Source organism: Ranitomeya imitator, chromosome 5 (assembly GCF_032444005.1).
Source record: "Ranitomeya imitator isolate aRanImi1 chromosome 5, aRanImi1.pri, whole genome shotgun sequence".
Taxonomy (NCBI): Eukaryota; Metazoa; Chordata; class Amphibia; order Anura; family Dendrobatidae; genus Ranitomeya; species Ranitomeya imitator.
The window spans coordinates 524,498,359-524,517,380 of record NC_091286.1 but is presented as its reverse complement, the minus strand read 5'-3'; the positions used below and the strand labels follow the sequence as shown (position 1 = coordinate 524,517,380).

General features: G+C 44.2%; 1 protein-coding gene across 2 annotated transcripts in view; it reads left to right on the top strand.

Moving 5' to 3' along the window:
• The window catches only part of XRN1 (5'-3' exoribonuclease 1), a 227,733-nt gene that overhangs the window by 93,596 nt on the left and 115,115 nt on the right, over positions 1 to 19,022 (top strand). For both annotated transcript variants that reach the window (XM_069727559.1, XM_069727558.1), the window contains exons 11-15: positions 2,886 to 2,946; positions 4,246 to 4,360; positions 4,542 to 4,631; positions 17,105 to 17,261; positions 17,356 to 17,475. In XM_069727559.1, coding sequence (XP_069583660.1) covers positions 2,886 to 2,946; positions 4,246 to 4,360; positions 4,542 to 4,631; positions 17,105 to 17,261; positions 17,356 to 17,475 — 543 coding nt within the window. The remainder of the gene's footprint in view (positions 1 to 2,885; positions 2,947 to 4,245; positions 4,361 to 4,541; positions 4,632 to 17,104; positions 17,262 to 17,355; positions 17,476 to 19,022) is intronic.

The following is a 19,022-nucleotide window of genomic DNA, read 5'->3' as shown; positions in this document are numbered from 1 at the left end:
AATGGGGTCACTTGTGGGGGGTTTCTACTGTTTAGGCACACCAGGGGCTCTGCAAACGCAACGTGACACCCGCAGACCATTCCATCAAAGTCTGCATTTCAAAAGTCACGACTTCCCTTCTGAGCCCCGACGTGTGCCCAAACAGTGGTTTACCCCCACATATGGGGTATCAGCGTACTCAGGAGAAACTGGACAACAACTTTTGGGGTCCAATTTCTCCTGTAACCCTTGGGAAAATAAAAAATTCTGGGCTAAATAATTATTTTTGAGGAAAGAAAACGTATTTATTATTTTCACGGCTCTGCATTATAAACTTCTATGAAGCACTTGGGGGTTCAAAGTGCTCACCACACATCTAGATAAGTTCCTTTGGGGGTCTAGTTTCCAAAATGGGGTCACTTGTGGGGGGTTTCTACTGTTAAGCCACATCAGGGGCTCTGCAAACGCAACGTGACGCCCACAGAGCATTCCATCAAAGTCTGCATTTCAAAACGTCACTACTTCACTTCCGAGCCCCGGCATGTGCCCAAACAGTGATTTACCCCCACATATGGGGTATCAGCGTACTCAGTAGAAACTGGACAACAACTTTTGGGGTCAAATTTCTCCTGTTACCCTTGGGAAAATAAAAAATTGCAGGCTAAAAGATCATTTTTGAGAAAATAATTTTTTTTTTTATTTTCATGGCTCTGCGTTATAAACTTCTGTGAAGCACTTGGGGGTTCAAAGTCCTCACCACACATCTAGATTAGTTCCTTTGGGGGTCTAGTTTCTAAAATGGTGTCATTTCTGGGGGATCTCCAATGTTTAGGCACACAGGGGCTCTCCAAACGTGACATGGTGTCCGCTAATGATTGGAGCTAATTTTCCATTTAAAAAGCCAAATGGCGTGCCATCCCTTCCGAGCACTGCCGTGCGCCCAAACAGTGGTTTACCCCCACATATGGGGTATCAGCGTACTCAGGACAAACTGGACAACAATATTTGGGGTCCAATTTCTCCTATTATCCTTGGCAAAATAGGAAATTCCAGGCTAAAAAATCATTTTTGAGGAAAGAAAAATTATTTTTTATTTTCATGGCTCTGCGTTATAAACTTCTGTGAAGCACCTGGGGGTTTAAAGTGCTCAATATGCATCTAGATAAGTTCCTTGGGGGGTCTAGTTTCCAAAATGGGGTCACTTGTGCGGGAGCTCCAATGTTTAGGCACACAGGGGCTCTCCAAACGCGACATGGTGTCCGCTAACAATTGGAGCTAATTTTCCATTCAAAAAGTCAAATGGCGCGCCTTCTCTTCCGAGCCCTGCCGAGTGCCCAAACAGTGGTTTACCCCCACATATGAGGTATCGGCGTACTCGGGAGAAATTGCCCAACAAATTTTATGATCCATTTTATCCTACTGCCCATGTGAAAATGAAAAAATTGAGGCGAAAGAATTTTTTTGTGAAAAAAAAGTACTTTTTCATTTTTACAGATCAATTTGTGAAGCACCTGAGGGTTTAAAGTGCTCACTAGGCATCTAAATTAGTTCCTTGGGGGGTCTAGTTTCCAAAATGGGGTCACTTGTGGGGGAGCGCCAATGTTTAGGCACACAGGAGCTATCCAAACGCGACATGGTGTCCGCTAACGATGGAAATAATTTTTCATTCAAAAAGTCAAATGGCGCTCCTTCCCTTCCGAGCCTTACCATGTGCCCAAACAGTGGTTTACCTCCACATGTGAGGTATTGGTGTACTCAGGAGAAATTGCCCAACACATTTTAGGATCCATTTTATCCTGTTGCCCATGTGAAAATGAAAAAATTGAGGCTAAAAGAATTTTTTTGTGAAAAAAAAGTACTTTTTCATTTTTACGGATCAATTTGTGAAGCACCTGGGGGTTCAAAGTGCTCACTATGCATCTAGATAAGTTCCTTGGGGCGTCTAGTTTCCAAAATGGGGTCACTTGTGGGGGAGCTCCAATTTTTAGGCACACGGGGGCTCTCCAAACGTGACATGGTGTCCGCTAAAGAGTGGAGCCAATTTTTGATTCAAAAAGTCAAATGGCGCTCCTTCCCTTCCAAGCCCTGCCGTGCGCCAAAACAGTGGTTTACCCCCACATATGAGGTATCAGCGTACTCAGGACAAATTGGACAACAACTTTCGTGGTTCAGTTTCTCCTTTTACCATTGGGAAAATAAAAAAATTGTTGCTAAAAGATAATTTTTGTGACTAAAAAGTTAAATGTTCATTTTTTCCTTCCATGTTGCTTCTGCTGCTGTGAAGCACCTGAAGGGTTAATAAACTTCTTGAATGTGGTTTTGAGTACCTTGAGGGGTGCAGTTTTTAGAATGGTGTCACTTTTGGGTATTTTCAGCCATATAGACCCCTCAAACTGACTTCAAATGTGAGGTGGTCCCTAAAAAAAATGGTTTTGTAAATTTCGTTGTAAAAATGACAAATCGCTGGTCGAATTTTAACCCTTATAACTTCCTAACAAAAAAAAATTTTGTTTCCAAAATTGTGCTGATGTAAAGTAAACATGTGGGAAATGTTATTTATTAACTATTTTGTGTCACATATCTCTCTGGTTTAACAGAATAAAAATTCAAAATGTGAAAATTGCGAAATTTTCAAAATTTTCGCCAAATTTCCGTGTTTATCACAAATAAATGCAGAATTTATTGACCTAAATTTACCACTAACATGAAGCCCAATATGTCACGAAAAAACAATCTCAGAACCGCTAGGATCCGTTGAAGCGTTCCTGAGTTATTACCTCATAAAGGGACACTGGTCAGAATTGCAAAAAACGGCAAGGTCTTTAAGGTCAAAATAGGCTGGGTCTTGAAGGGGTTAACTTTCTGTAGTTCACATAGAAACAATTTTTTTATTTATTTTGTTCCAGGGGTTCGATGATGCACTTTGTTTAGGTGCATTAGAAAAAGATGGAGAAAAAGCTGCTAAATGTGAGTAACTTCTCTCCTGTTGTAAAATATATATGTATTTTTTACACACTATTCTTCTGTTCTATGATCAACTTCACAAAGATCGGTTTCCAGAAAAAATTACCCTTTTTTGAATTCTTTTTATAATGTTTCAGTTAGCTGTGTTTTACTTGCCTCACACTGTATTCCCTGCCTACTGCCATCCTCTTTTGGTTGAGAAGAAAACAAGGCACTTCTGGAAATACAGTGGTGCAGGAGTAGAATAACCAAATCCGTCAGCTGTAATGTAGAGACACTTGGCATCGTATAGGTGTATTCTTAGGAAATTTATTAAACGTGGTAAATCCAGAAAAATAAGAAAGGTTTCAGGCAACACGAGACCTTTGTCAGTCGTCTGGATAGAGAGTAACTCTAGGTGAAGGTCTGCGGTGTCCACCGCTAAGACTAGGAGCTCTAGATGAACATCTGCGGTGTCCACTGCTAGCACTAGAGCCTAGACCTTCACCTAGAGCTACTACACATGGTTTTCCTCTATCCAGATGACTGACGAAGGTCTTGTGTTGACTGAAACATTTTAGTTTTCTGGATTTACCATGTTTATTAAATTTCTTTTGAATACACCTACACGAGTGCAAAGTATCCTCCTTTGGTTGACCGACAGATCTTGGTCCCTGTGCCAAAATGATTGATCTGGTAGAAAAACTGTAGGGAAAAAAAGCACACAATACCATTCGGTAAAACCCTTTTGGGTGCAAAGGAACGTAAAAGGAAGGTGCTGACCTGAGCAGGTTGTGTGCAGGCACAACTCCTAGGAACACCTGAATATATCAGCTGCTGCTGCCTCATGGCTGGGGGTTGATCTCATCCAGAATAGTTGACCAGTTTGGACGATAACACGATATCGGGCTATTCTGTGCGTGACTAGAAATTCAAACCGTAATTCTCACTGCTGGAGCAACACTATGATGTTGTAAAATGGAGTGTTCTGGTTAATCTTTTAAAGAGAAACCCAGTCACAGAACTGGTTGGGGTGTTGACAGGTTCTCTTTAAAATATGAGGAAAAATGTGCATAAAAGATAAGGAGGGGAGCAAAAGTGGAAGTTATATTTCTAAGTTATAACCTTATGGTGCAAAGTGAAAGTGAAGTCGGTCTTCTGCAAAGAAAGAAGTGGATCTGATTGTTTGCCATGGGTAAAAACCCCACTTCATCAATCTCCTTCATGTATTTTGATAACTTATGGAAATTAACTATTGGCAGCATTTTTTTTTTCATCTACTGAATGATGTGCCTGTGTGCTGTGCCCTTTCCTCTGTTTTAGGTTTGGATGAGGACCAGGAGCAGGAGCCAGATGAGGATGATCTTTTCGAGACTGAGTTTAGACAATATAAGAGATCATACTATATGTCAAAAATGGGAGTGGAGGTTGTGTCAGAGTGAGTATCTCCTACCTCGGCCAGCCCCGAGGCTGAACAGTAATAAGACATTGGCAGCAGAAGCATTTCCTTTCTGTTTAGGTCCTGTACGTTTCTGTGTGATAGTGGTGTACTATCCTTAATGGACCTTTATTTCAATGTTTATATTTTTTCTTCTTCTCCTTTTGCACCTTCTTGTAAGTGAGTTTCTGGCCAATCAAGCTGAGTGTTATGTTCAGGCCATACAGTGGATTTTGCACTATTACTATCATGGAGTCCAGTCTTGGAGTTGGTGAGTAGGCTATTTTTCTTCTGTATTGTTGTCAATGGAAGTTATATGCAGCTTTTTAATGCATTAATATGTCTTGTTTACTGAAGATAATAAAGTAATAAAGGATCTCCATGCTGCTACAAAGTAGACCACATGGTGCCTCAGACTATCTTTCCAGTCTGCGCCATTATCTCTCAGTATTTACTTGTGCACACATTGTGAGGATACATTCCCCTCACAAGGGTTTTTACTTGATATCACAATATACAATGTTGAATGGTTAACTTTGAAGTAAAAGACGATTATATTAAGCAAATTATAGAAATGCATTTGGGCTGGATCGCCTGGAATTATTTAAATGGCAGAAGAAAGGTCCATTGTTATGTACTCAGACGTCAGTCACTTTAAAGGAAAGCTACAATCAGGAACTGACCTGTTGTTCAAGTCAATTTCCCTATATTAGTAATCTTACAATTTTCACACTGGCGACTAGAGCCCCCTATCATCAGAGGTAACATAATGAGAGGTAACTCGCCTGTTAATAGCTGGTAACACAGAATCCACCAATCACAATAGGCCAGGTCACAGCACACCTCCCCCTTTCTTCACAATGACCCTTGCAGACACTCATTTACTGCTTCAATACAAAAGATCGGAAGAAGTTATAGTCTGAAATAACCTGAGTGGCCGGTGTGAAACTTTCAAGCACTTTTTTATTTATTTATGTGTTTTACTCACTTATATAGCGCCATCATATTCCACAGTGCTCTAAAGGTACCGTCACACTAGACGATATCGCTAGCGATCCGTGACGTTGCAGCGTCCTGGCTAGCGATATCGTCCAGTGTGACAGGCAGCAACGATCAGGCCCCTGCTGTGCTGTCGCTGGTCGGGGAAGAAAGTCCAGAACTTTATTTTGTCGCTGGACTCCCCGCAGACATCGCTGAATCGGCGTGTGTGACACCGATCCAGCAATGTCTTCACTGGTAACCAGGGTAAACATCGGGTAACTAAGCGCAGGGCCGCGCTTAGTAACCGGATGTTTACCCTGGTTACCATCCTAAAAGTAAAAAAAACAAACACTACATACTTACCTACAGCTGTCTGTCCTCCAGCGCTGTGCTCTGCTCTCCTCCTGTACTGGCTGTGAGCGTCGGTCAGCCGGAAAGCAGAGCGGTGACGTCACCGCTCTGCTTTCCGGCCGCTGTGCTCACACAGACAGTACAGGAGGAGTGCAGAGCACAGCGCTGGAGGACAGACGGCTGTAGGTAAGTATGCACTGTTTGTTTTTTTTACTTTTAGGATGGTAACCAGGGTAAACATCGGGTTACTAAGCGCGGCCCTGCGCTTAGTTACCCGATGTTTACCCTGGTTACCGGCATCGTTGGTCGCTGGAGAGCGTTCTGTGTGACAGCTCTCCAGCGACCAAACAGCGACGCTGCAGCGATCCGGATCGTTGTCGGTATCGCTGCAGCGTCGCTTAGTGTGACGGTACCTTTACAGACATCATCATCACTGTCGTCTATTGGGCTCACAATCTAAATTCCCTATCCGTATGTCTTTGGAGTAATTGACGAAACCGGTGAATCCGGAGGAAACCTGTGCAAACACTGAGAGAACATACGAACTACTTGCAGATGTTGTCCTTTGTAGGATTTTAAGCCAGTGCTAACCACTGAGCCGTACTTCCCAATTTTAATACAGATTCTTTTATATATTTTTTTACATATCACAATTTAGACAAAACGCTGAATTAAACAGAAAAGCCTCGATTTAGCAAAACAATTACGCCAGAATTCTGGCCCAAATCCCTTTTGAAAAGTTGGAGTTCTTGTGACTTTGGTGTTTTCCCCAGCTCTGCCAAAGTGGGAAGGATTGGGGGTGTGATGCCACAGCTCCTCTAATTCATGACAAGCTGTGGCATTGCTTACACTAGAAATCCCCGAATGGATTAAGGTTTGTGGCCAGGCGCACGCCACTTGTTACCTGCTCCTGATTTATTAGCAGGGTGGACAAAAATGTGAACACTGCTCCAGTGGTGCACACCCTAATGTCATAAATGTAAAAGAACCTGGCACTCAACTTCAATGCGTGTAGCTTGAAAATTTATTACGTAGTACCAACAAAACTCTTCGGTCTATTCGACCTTCTTCAGTTACAACAAATTGTGAAGAAATTAAATCAATAAATGGTAGGTAAACAAAGGAGGGGGCCAAAGGAAAAAAACATAATAAAACAAAAGTATATACAACATGTGGAAGAGGTCTTATCTTAGTTTAGACATCCTATTCAATGACCTGAATACCATAATAATCCTATTCCCAAAGCGAGATATACCGTAATACAGTGGAGGGGAGAAGAACTGGCATACCGTACTTAAAGGGAAGGTGCCATCAAAAAAATTTTTTTTTCAGAAATTGTAAAAATGTAAAGAATTAATGATTACATTTTCTTAAAAAATATTATCATTTGTTTATAATTTAGTAAAATATGAAAAATAATTTGAAAAGTTTTGAATTTCCACTTTTCAACACTAGGGAGAGCAGCTGCTGAAATTTCAGAAAAACCTAGTGTACAAATAGCTCACATTACTGCACTGCAGTAATTATGGGCGGAGTCTGCTGACGTGTGTGTCTCCTCTCCTCTCCTTATGGGTGTTTGCTAAGGGATTAGAGAGGATGATATTCAGGAACCCAGTGAGCAGCCATTTTGTTGGTGACTGCAGAGTATGGCTGCCGTCACACTATCAGTATTTGGTCAGTATTTTACCTCAGTATTTGTAAGCCAAAACCAGGAGTGGAACAAATAGAGGAAAAGTATAATAGAAACATATGCACCACGTCTGCATTTATCACCCACTCCTGGTTTTGGCTACAAATACTGAGGTAAAATACTGACCAAATACTGCTAGTGTGAAAGCAGCCTTATACTGACAAGTAGACAGTCACCAAGGATGGCAGGCAGCAAGGATTCTGGGAGATATGTGGTGGAGGGAGCAGGGTGACAGCAGCCCAGAGTATTTCAGGAGAGCAGTGTGCTGGTCTATGGGGGCTGTTGTGAATTCTGTGGCTGAGTTCACTCCTGTGGTCACAAGTGGTATTGCAGTCTCTGGGCTTCCTCCCTCAGGTGTTTTGGTGAGCTCGTTGGCTGCCTTGCTATTTAGCTCCACCTGAGTCTGTCTTCCTTGCTCCTTGTCAATGTTCCAGTGTTGGATCTGAGCTACTGCATCTTTCCTTGGGCCTGCTGCTCTGCTAGATAAGTGCTTCTAGTTTGTTTTCTGTTTTTTCTGTCCAGCTTGCTATTAACTTTTGCTGGAAGCTCTGAGAAGCAAAGGGGTGCACCGCCGTGCTGTTAGTTCGGCACGGTGGGTCTTTTTGCCCCTTTGCGTGGTTTTCGTTTTAGGGTTTTTTGTAGACTGCATAGTTCTCTTTGCTATCCTCGCTCTGTCTAGAATATCGGGCCTCACTTTGCTGAATCTATTTCATTCCTACGTTTGTCTTTTCATCTTGCTAACAGTCATTATATGTGGGGGGCTGCCTATTCCTTTGGGGTATTTCTCTGAGGTAAGTCAGGCTTGTATTTCTATCTTCAGGCTAGTCAGCTCCTCAGGCAGTGCCGAGTTGCATAGGTAGTTTTAGGCGCTATCCACTGCTGCTTATAGTTGTGTGAGGATAGATCAGGTACTGCAGTCTACAGAGATTCCACGTCTCAGAGCTTGTCCTATTGTTTTTGGTTATTGCCAGATCTCTGTATGTGCGCTGATTACTGCACGCTGTGTTGCCTGATTGCCAGCCATAACAGTACAAGGAGCCACACCAATGATTCCCAATAGAGGGAAAAAAGAAATCCTGACATCATTTTTTTTTCTTATCTCTGTCTTCAGTCTTTTTTTTCCCCTAGACATTAGAGTGCTTCAGGACACAGCTGTGGACATGGATATTCAGGCTCTGTGCTCCTCAATGGATAATCTTGTTGTAAATGTACAAAAGATTCAAGATACTATTGATCAGAAATCGATGCTAGAACCAAGAATTCCGATTCCTGATTTGTTTTTTGGTGACAGAACTAAGTTCCTGAGCTTCAGAAATAATTGTAAGCTATTTTTGGCCTTGAAACCTCATTCTTCTGGTAATCCTATTCAACAGGTTTTGATTATTATTTCTTTTTTGCGCGGCGACCCACAGGACTGGGCGTTTTCTCTTGCACCAGGAGATTCTGCATTGAGTAATGTTGATGCATTTTTCCAGGCGCTCGGATTGCTTTACGATGAGCCTAATTCAGTGGATCAGGCTGAGAAAAATCTGCTGGCTTTATGCCAGGGTCAGGATGATATAGAAGTATATTGTCAGAAATTTAGAAAGTGGTCAGTACTCACTCTGTGGAATGAATCTGCACTAGCGGCTTTGTTCAGAAAGGGTCTCTCTGAAGCTCTTAAGGATGTAATGGTGGGATTTCCTATGCCTGCTGGTTTGAATGAGTCCATGTCCTTGGCCATTCAGATCGGTCGTCGCTTGCGCGAGCGTAAATCTGTGCACCATCTGGCGGTATTGTCTGAGAGTAAACCTGAGCCTATGCAGTGCGACAGGACTATGACTAAAGTAGAACGGCAAGAACACAGACGTCTGAACAGACTGTGTTTCTATTGTGGTGATTCTACTCATGCTATTTCTAATTGTCCTAAACGCACTAGGCGGTTCGATAGCTCTGCCGTTATTGGTACTGTACAGTCCAAATTCCTTTTGTCCATTACCTTAATGTGCTCTTTGTCATCGTATTCTGTCATGGCGTTTGTGGATTCAGGCGCTGCCCTGAATCTGATGGATTTGGATTATGCTAAACGTTGTGGATTTTTCTTGGAGCCTTTGCGGTGTCCTATTCCGTTGAGAGGAATTGATGCTACACCTTTGGCCAAGAATAAGCCTCAGTACTGGGCCCAGCTGACCATGTGCATGGCTCCTGCACATCAGGAAGTTATTCGCTTTCTGGTACTGCATAATTTGCATGATGTGGTCGTGTTGGGGTTGCCATGGCTACAAACCCATAATCCAGCATTGGATTGGAACTCTATGTCGGTAACCAGCTGGGGTTGTCAGGGAGTACATGGTGATGTTCCATTTTTGTCTATTTCGTCATCCATTCCTTCTGACATCCCAGAGTTCTTGTCGGACTTTCAGGATGTATTTGAAGAGTCCAAGTCTGATGCCCTACCTCCGCATAGGAATTGTGATTGTGCTATCGATTTGATTCCTGGTAGTAAATTCCCTAAGGGTCGTTTATTTAATTTGTCCGTACCTGAACACACCGCTATGCGCAGTTATGTGAAGGAGTCCCTGGAGAAGGGACATATTCGCCCATCGTCGTCACCATTGGGAGCAGGGTTCTTTTTTGTAGCCAAGAAGGATGGTTCGCTAAGACCGTGTATTGATTACCGCCTTCTTAATAAGATCACTGTTAAGTTTCAGTATCCCTTGCCATTGATTTCTGACTTGTTTGCTCGGATTAAGGGGGCTAGTTGGTTCACCAAGATAGATCTTCGTGGTGCGTATAATCTGGTGAGAATCAGGCAAGGAGATGAATGGAAAACGGCATTTAATACGCCCGAGGGTCATTTTGAGTATCTGGTGATGCCGTTTGGACTTGCCAATGCTCCATCTGTTTTTCAGTCTTTTATGCATGACATTTTCCGTGAGTATCTGGATAAATTCTTGATTGTTTACTTGGATGACATTTTGATCTTCTCTGATGATTGGGAGTCTCATGTGAAGCAAGTCAGAATGGTTTTCCAGGTACTGCGTGCTAATTCCTTGTTCGTGAAGGGATCAAAGTGTCTCTTCGGTGTGCAGAAAGTTTCATTTTTGGGGTTCATCTTTTCCCCTTCTACTATCGAGATGGATCCGGTTAAGGTTCAGGCCATCCAGGATTGGACTCAGCCGACATCTCTAAAAAGTCTGCAGAAATTCCTGGGCTTTGCTAATTTTTATCGTCGCTTCATCTGTAATTTTTCTAGCATTGCCAGACCATTGACCGATTTGACCAAGAAGGGTGCTGATTTGGTTAATTGGTCTTCTGCTGCCGTGGAAGCTTTTCAGGAGTTGAAGCGTCGTTTTTGCTGTGCCCCTGTGTTGTGTCAACCTGATGTTTCTCTTCCGTTCCAGGTCGAGGTTGATGCTTCTGAGATTGGTGCAGGGGCGGTTTTGTCACAGAGAGGTTCTGGTTGCTCAGTGTTCAAACCATGTGCTTTCTTTTCCAGGAAATTTTCTGCTGCTGAGCGTAATTATGATGTGGGCAACCGAGAGTTGCTGGCCATGAAGTGGGCATTCGAGGAGTGGCGTCATTGGCTTGAGGGTGCTAAGCATCGCGTGGTGGTTTTGACTGATCATAAGAACCTTACTTATCTTGAGTCTGCCAAGCGCTTGAATCCTAGACAGGCCCGTTGGTCGTTATTTTTTGCTCGTTTTGATTTTGTGGTTTCATACCTTCCGGGCTCTAAAAATGTGAAGGCGGATGCTCTGTCTAGGAGTTTTGTGCCCGACTCTCCGGGGTTATCTGAGCCGGCGAGTATCCTCAAGGAAGGAGTCATTGTGTCTGCCATCTCCCCTGATTTGCGGAGAGTGTTGCAGAAATTTCAGGCTAATAAACCTGATCGTTGTCCGGCCGAGAAACTGTTCGTCCCTGATAGGTGGACTAGTAAAGTTATCTCTGAACTTCATTGTTCGGTGCTGGCCGGTCATCCAGGAATCTTTGGTACCAGGGAGTTGGTTGCTAGATCCTTCTGGTGGCCATCTCTGTCACGGGATGTGCGTGCTTTTGTGCAGTCCTGTGGAATTTGTGCTAGGGCTAAGCCCTGCTGTTCACGTGCCAGTGGGTTGCTTTTGCCCTTGCCGGTCCCGAAGAGGCCTTGGACACATATTTCGATGGATTTCATTTCTGACCTTCCCGTTTCTCAAAAAATGTCGGTCATTTGGGTGGTCTGTGATCGCTTTTCTAAAATGGTCCATCTGGTGCCCTTGGTTAAATTGCCTTCCTCCTCTGATTTGGTGCCTTTGTTCTTCCAGCATGTGGTTCATTTACATGGCATTCCTGAGAATATTGTTTCTGACAGAGGTTCCCAGTTTGTCTCGAGGTTCTGGCGAGCCTTTTGTGGTAGGATGGGCATTGACCTATCTTTCTCCTCGGCCTTCCATCCTCAGACTAATGGCCAGACCGAACGAACCAATCAGACCTTGGAAACATATCTGAGATGTTTTGTTTCCGCTGACCAGGATGATTGGGTGTCATTTTTGCTGTTGGCTGAGTTCGCCCTTAATAATCGGGCCAGCTCGGCTACCTTGGTCTCTCCATTTTTCTGCAATTCTGGGTTCCATCCTCGTTTCTCTTCAGGACAGGTTGAGTCTTCGGACTGTCCTGGTGTGGATTCTGTGGTGGACAGGTTGCAGCAGATCTGGACTCAGGTGGTGGACAATTTGACCTTGTCCCAGGAGAAGGCTCAGCTTTTCGCTAATCGCAGACGCCGTGTGGGACCCCGACTTCGTGTTGGGGATCTGGTTTGGTTATCTTCTCGTCATATTCCTATGAAGGTTTCCTCTCCTAAATTTAAACCTCGTTTTATTGGTCCGTATAGGATTTCTGAGATTCTCAATCCGGTGTCTTTTCGTCTGACCCTCCCAGACTCCTTTTCCATACATAATGTATTCCATAGGTCGTTGTTGAGGAGATACGTGGCACCTATGGTTCCATCTGTGGAGCCTCCTGCCCCTGTTTTGGTGGAGGGGGAATTGGAGTATATTGTGGAGAAGATTTTGGATTCTCGTGTCTCTAGACGGAAACTCCAGTATCTGGTCAAATGGAAGGGTTATGCTCAGGAAGATAATTCCTGGGTTTTTGCCTCTGATGTCCATGCCCCAGATCTTGTTCGTGCCTTTCATGTGGCTCATCCTGGTCGGCCTGGGGGTTCTGGTGAGGGTTCGGTGACCCCTCCTCAAGGGGGGGGTACTGTTGTGAATTCTGTGGCTGAGTTCACTTCTGTGGTCACAAGTGGTATTGCAGTCTCTGGGCTTCCTCCCTCAGGTGTTTTGGTGAGCTCGTTGGCTGCCTTGCTATTTAGCTCCACCTGAGTCTGTCTTCCTTGCTCCTTGTCAATGTTCCAGTGTTGGATCTGAGCTACTGCATCTTTCCTTGGGCCTGCTGCTCTGCTAGATAAGTGCTTCTAGTTTGTTTTCTGTTTTTTCTGTCCAGCTTGCTATTAACTTTTGCTGGAAGCTCTGAGAAGCAAAGGGGTGCACCGCCGTGCTGTTAGTTCGGCACGGTGGGTCTTTTTGCCCCTTTGCGTGGTTTTCGTTTTAGGGTTTTTTGTAGACTGCATAGTTCTCTTTGCTATCCTCGCTCTGTCTAGAATATCGGGCCTCACTTTGCTGAATCTATTTCATTCCTACGTTTGTCTTTTCATCTTGCTAACAGTCATTATATGTGGGGGGCTGCCTATTCCTTTGGGGTATTTCTCTGAGGTAAGTCAGGCTTGTATTTCTATCTTCAGGCTAGTCAGCTCCTCAGGCAGTGCCGAGTTGCATAGGTAGTTTTAGGCGCTATCCACTGCTGCTTATAGTTGTGTGAGGATAGATCAGGTACTGCAGTCTACAGAGATTCCACGTCTCAGAGCTTGTCCTATTGTTTTTGGTTATTGCCAGATCTCTGTATGTGCGCTGATTACTGCACGCTGTGTTGCCTGATTGCCAGCCATAACAGGGGGCCCCCTGTTTGGTGCGCGGAGCAGCCAGGGATTGTACATAGAGCTCTGTCTTTTATACACATGGATGGACCGTCTGCTCCACAGAAATCCAGGAAACATTTCTGCGGATTGATGGCCTGGTCTGATCCAGACTTTGCATACAGACCCCATTCCCCTCCTCAGATCCTGTCTTCTCCATCCTGTCCTGGCAATGTGTGAAAGCGAGGTGACAGGCGCAGTCGGGGTGACGCTGGGAAGGAAATGTAGCCATATAGTAACGATAAAAATGAGACCCCTCTCTTCAGCCGCCTCACCAGCCTTCCCCTGACTGCACCTAACTGGAGGTCATGCTGTCCCCTCTATTACCCCAGACCCGCGTGCAGGTGCTCAGCCAGAACCACCATAGAATGGGTCCGCTTTCTGAAGATAATACTGCCATAGTGTTCTCACATAATACCGCCATATAGATCACACACAATACTATCAAATAGATCACACAATACTGTCATACAGTTCTCACATAATACCACCATATAGATCACACATAATACCACCAGTGTTCTCATATACCGCCATATAGATCACACATAATACCGCCAGTGTTCTCACATACCGCCATATAGATCACACATAATACCGCCAGTGTTCTCACATATCGCCATATGCTTCTCACATAATACCGCCATATAGATCACCCATAATGCCGCCACATAGATCTCACATGTATTGTAAATAAAGACTCGGCCAGAATAAAGTCCTTTATTAATCTTTTTTATACCATACCGAACGCATAATCCTCGACTCCCTCATCTCCCACAACAAAAATAATAAACCACAATGGGGAAAGACACGCAGGGGGGAGAGGAGTGCATAGGAGAGGATTAGATACTGACTGCTGAGCCGTGTATCTAATCCTGTCCTGTGTGATACTGTGCTGCGCCGTGTATCTAATCCTATCTTGTGTGATACTGTACACAGGACAGGATTAGCTACACAGGACTAGATTAGCTACACAGGACAGAGGTAGCAGTGGTAGATGGTATGTAGAGGCAGGCAGCAGTGGTAGATGGTATATAGAGGCAGGCAGCAGTGGTAGGTGGTATACAGAGGCAGGCAGCAGTGGTAGGTGGTATACAGAGGCAGGTGGCGGTGCTATACAGAGGCAGGCAGCAGTGGTAGGTGGTATACAGAGGCAGGTGGCGGTGCTATACAGAGGCAGGTAGCGGTGCTATACAGAGGCAGGCAGCAGTGGTAGATGGTATATAGAGGCAGGCAGCAGTGTTAGGTGGCATACAGAGGCAGGTAGCGGTGGTATACAGAGGCAGGTAGCAGTGGTATACAGAGGCAGGTAGCGGTGGTAGGTGGTATATAGAGGCTGGTAGCAGTGGTAGGTGGTATATAGGGGCTGGTAGCAGTGGTATATAGGAGCAGGTAGCAGTGGTATATAGGAGCAGGTAGTGGTATATAGGAGCAGGTAGCAGTGGTATATAAGGGCTGGTAGCAGTGGTATATAGGGACAGGTAGCAGTGGTATATAAGGGCTGGTAGCAGTGGTATATAGGGACAGGTAGCAGTGGTATATAAGGGCTGGTACAGTGGTATATAGGGACAGGTAGCAGTGGTATATAAGGGCTGGTAGCAGTGGTATATAGGGGCAGGTAGCAGTGGTATATAAGGGCTGGTAGCAGTGGTATATAGGGACAGGTAGCAGTGGTATATAGGAGCAGGTAGTGGTATATAGGAGCAGGTAGCAGTGGTATATAGGAGCAGGTAGCAGTGGTATATAGGGGCAGGTAGCAGTGGTATATAAGGGCTGGTAGCAGTGGTATATAGGGACAGGTAGCAGTGGTATATAAGGGCTGGTAGCAGTGGTATATAGGGACAGGTAGCAGTGGTATATAGGGGCAGGTAGCAGTGGTATATAGGGACAGGTAGCAGTGGTATATAAGGGCTGGTAGCAGTGGTATATAGGGACAGGTAGCAGTGGCAGATGCATAAGAAAATAAAAACTCTGTACTTACCTTCAGTCCTCTTCCAGGAAGTGCTGAGTCATGTTCAGGGCAGAGCAGTGTGACGATCTCCCTGCTCTGCTCTGAACGGCAGTGAGCAGTGATTGCAGCCTGTGCTGTAATACTAAGTACAGGCTGTAATCACAGCTCCTGGCTGCAGATACTCACCCCGACCCTCGCTTCCCAGCAGCAGCTTCTCCCTGGCAGCTCCTGCTATGATCGCACACACTGAGCTGTGTGTGCGATCACAGAGGAAAAAAACAAAATGGCCGCGATCTCCTCTCACAGCTGTGACGTAGCAGCCCAGGGGGCGTGGCCAAGTCACAGCTGAGAGGCAGGAGAAGCGGTCGGAGCCCGACTGTTGGCTCCTATGCCCATGGCTGCCGTAAGTGAGGTGTGCAAGTGTCGTGCCCAGACACTTACACCCACACTAATGAAAATGGCGGCCTCCAGTGGCAAAAGTAAAAATGAATAAATAAAAAAGTATTAAAGTAGTACATTTACTTTTGTATTAAAAATAATTGATTATATAATCAATAATTATTAATACAAAAACTAAAATCACGGCACCCTCCCTTTAAGGGATAATTGCGTGTCTCTCTGTGATGATGTCCAGAAGGTCTGGTTAGAGTCACTAAGGGGTAAAGAGTGCAAATGGTGTCAGTATCAAAAAAGTGGAATACCGTGCGTGCCATAGCTGAATATAGGTTACCTTGGATGTTAAAGCCCCGCTCAAAAGGTGGGCTGGTAGCTGTAAAAAGAGGAGGTGAGACAATATGTTCCACATTGTCATCAGTCCCCGATGAAGCCTTATAACAGAGGCTAGGAAGCTGGCAATTCCCTAGTAAATCTATGGCTATATGCACGAGAAAGTCAACATTTAGTTTCCTCCTTCTTTTTAATTTTTCGTATGTTGTATTGAATACTCATTTGCTAGTTACTGTCATCACTAAAGTCGGTTTACAATATCCACACATGTATAGCCACAAAGTCAGGACCAAACATGGTAACAGGACCACCGGGTATATTAATGGATAAGGGCTCTTTCACATCACCATCATTATAGAGTAATGTATATAGTAATAACAATCAATATCTATTCAGTATGGGGATGTAGGAGAACATGGCCAGTCTACCACTGATGGGCCACCTAACGTTTGGCTGAAAGGTACTGTTATATTAGAATCAAGGAGTGGAGTAAATTCACCACACACTCAAGTCGAATGCAAGTTCTTTTGTTTTTAGTTCAGAATACAGATACACACAAGCTCAGTTTAGGTATAGAAGAAAGGTTGAGAGTGCGACCTAGACGTTTCGACCTGGTCTTGGGTCTTGTTCACAGAGTCGCTCTTATAGTGTTTGAGCTTGTACTGTACGCTTTCACGCCTCTGGGGCAGATGTGCACAGTACAAGATATTCCTTCAGGAGAACCCCTCCATTTCTACCTCTCCAAGAACCATCAGTCAGTACCTTTGGTCAAGCTCAACACTCGATGTCCCAGAGGCTCACTACCCCCGTCCACCAGCACCTCGCCTCTTCCACTGTGTGCATGCCAACTTTACTATATTAGAATCATGCTCACTTATTGAGGGTCCGTTTGTTTACAGTTCCTTTTGTGAATGTTCTTGAAGTTGTACAATCTGTCCTGTGCTCTTCATGCCTTCCAGTATTACTACCATTGCTCCGTACAGCATCAAAGTCTTTGAATCAAATAACCATCTTTATTCTCTGATATATTCATTTCTCTGATGTGGATTTTAGGTATTACCCCTACCATTACGCCCCCTATCTGTCTGATATTTGTGACATCGGTCGGTTGAAGCTGAAGTTTAGTTTGGGTAAGCCCTTCATGCCCTTTGAGCAGCTGCTGGCTGTTCTTCCTGCTGCTAGTAAAGACTTGCTTCCTCAGGCGTATCAGGTAACCATTATAAGGACCACTAGACGCTGACATGTCTTGCCATTGTGCTCTGTTGCTTTCCTTACAGGTAAATATTGCTTTTCTCGTTTTGTAGAGTTTAATGATCAGTGAAGACTCTCCGATCATTGATTACTACCCACAAGATTTTAAAACTGACCTCAATGGGAAGCAGCAAGAGTGGGAAGCGGTGGTCCTCATTCCTTTCATTGATGAGGCAAGTTATTAAACAATTATTGATCGTGGGTGCGTTTCCCAAGAAAACGTTCATGTGTACAGTATATATACTGCAGCTCTGTTAATCAAAGCGCAAGTTTTCTGTAGGAATTTCATTATAATTGGCAGCTCCTGCTGAATTAGCATAGACCCTCTGAAGTCTCCTGTCAGCAGAGGTGCTTGGTGGGCCCCAATGCTTAGTCATTGATGGGCAAACTTTAACTCCTTAGTAACCGGGTCAAACTTTTTAAATCTGACCAGCGTCACTTTTTGTCGTAATAACTCTGGAACGCTTTTACAAATCCCAGTGATTTTGAGATTGTTTTTTTTGTGGTACATTATAAGTTATGATCATGGTAAATTTAGGTTGATATGTTTTGGGTTTTTTAATAAAAAATATAAGAACTTAGTCAAACGTAAAAAATTTTTTAGAAATTTTCAAAGTTTGAATGATTGTCTCTTTAACCCCTTCGCGACATGCGCCGTACTAGTACTGCGCTGCCGTCACTGCATTAGTGCCAGCAGCAGTACTAGTACGGCGCACCGATCACCGCGGTCTCGCGCTGAGCGCCGCGGTGATCGGGTGCGGGTGTCAGCTGTATACGACAGCTTACACCCCGCAGCAATGCCCACGATCGGCGCTATCGCCGATCGCGGGCATTTAACCCCTCTGATGCCGCTGTCAGTAGTGACAGCGGCATAGAGGGGGATCGCGCAGGGACGGGGGCTCCCTGCGCTCTCCCACCAGAGCAACGCAATGAGATCGCGTTGCTCCGGTGACCCGGAAGGAGTCCCCGGATCCAAGATGGCCGCCGGACTCCTTCCGGGTCATGAAGTGACCTGGCTAGCCGGCGCCTGCTGAGAGCAGGCGCTGGAGAGCCAGCTAAGCTGCCTGTCAGATCGTTGATCTGACAGTGTGCTATGCACAGTGTCAGATCAACGATCTGATCTAATACAGAGATGTCCCACCCTGGGACAATGTTAGAAAGTTAAAAAAAAAAAAAAAATAGAATGTGTAAAAAAAAAATAAAAAAAAATCCCCAAATAAAAAAAAAACAAACATTTCCCAATAAATCCATTTATTTATGTAAAAAAAAAAAAAAAAACAATAAATGTACACATATTTGGTATCGCCGCATCCGTAACGACCCGCTCTATAAAACTATCCCACTAGTTAACCCCTTCAGTGAACACCGCAAAAAAAAAAAAAAAAAAAAAGGCAAAAAACAACGCTTTATTATCATACAGGCGAACAAAAAGTGGAATAACACGCGATCAAAACGACGGATATAAATAACCATGGTACCGCTGAAAACGTCATCTTGTCCCGCAAAAAAAAAGCTGCCATACAGCATCATCAGCAGAAAAATAAAAAAGTTATAGCTCTCAGAATAATGCGATGCAAAAACAATTATTTTTTTATATAAAATAGTTTTTATTGTGTAAAAGCGCCAAAACATAAAAAAAATTACATAAATGAGGTATCGCTGTAATCGTACTGACCTGAAGAATAAAACTGCTTTATCCATTTTACCACACGTGGAACGG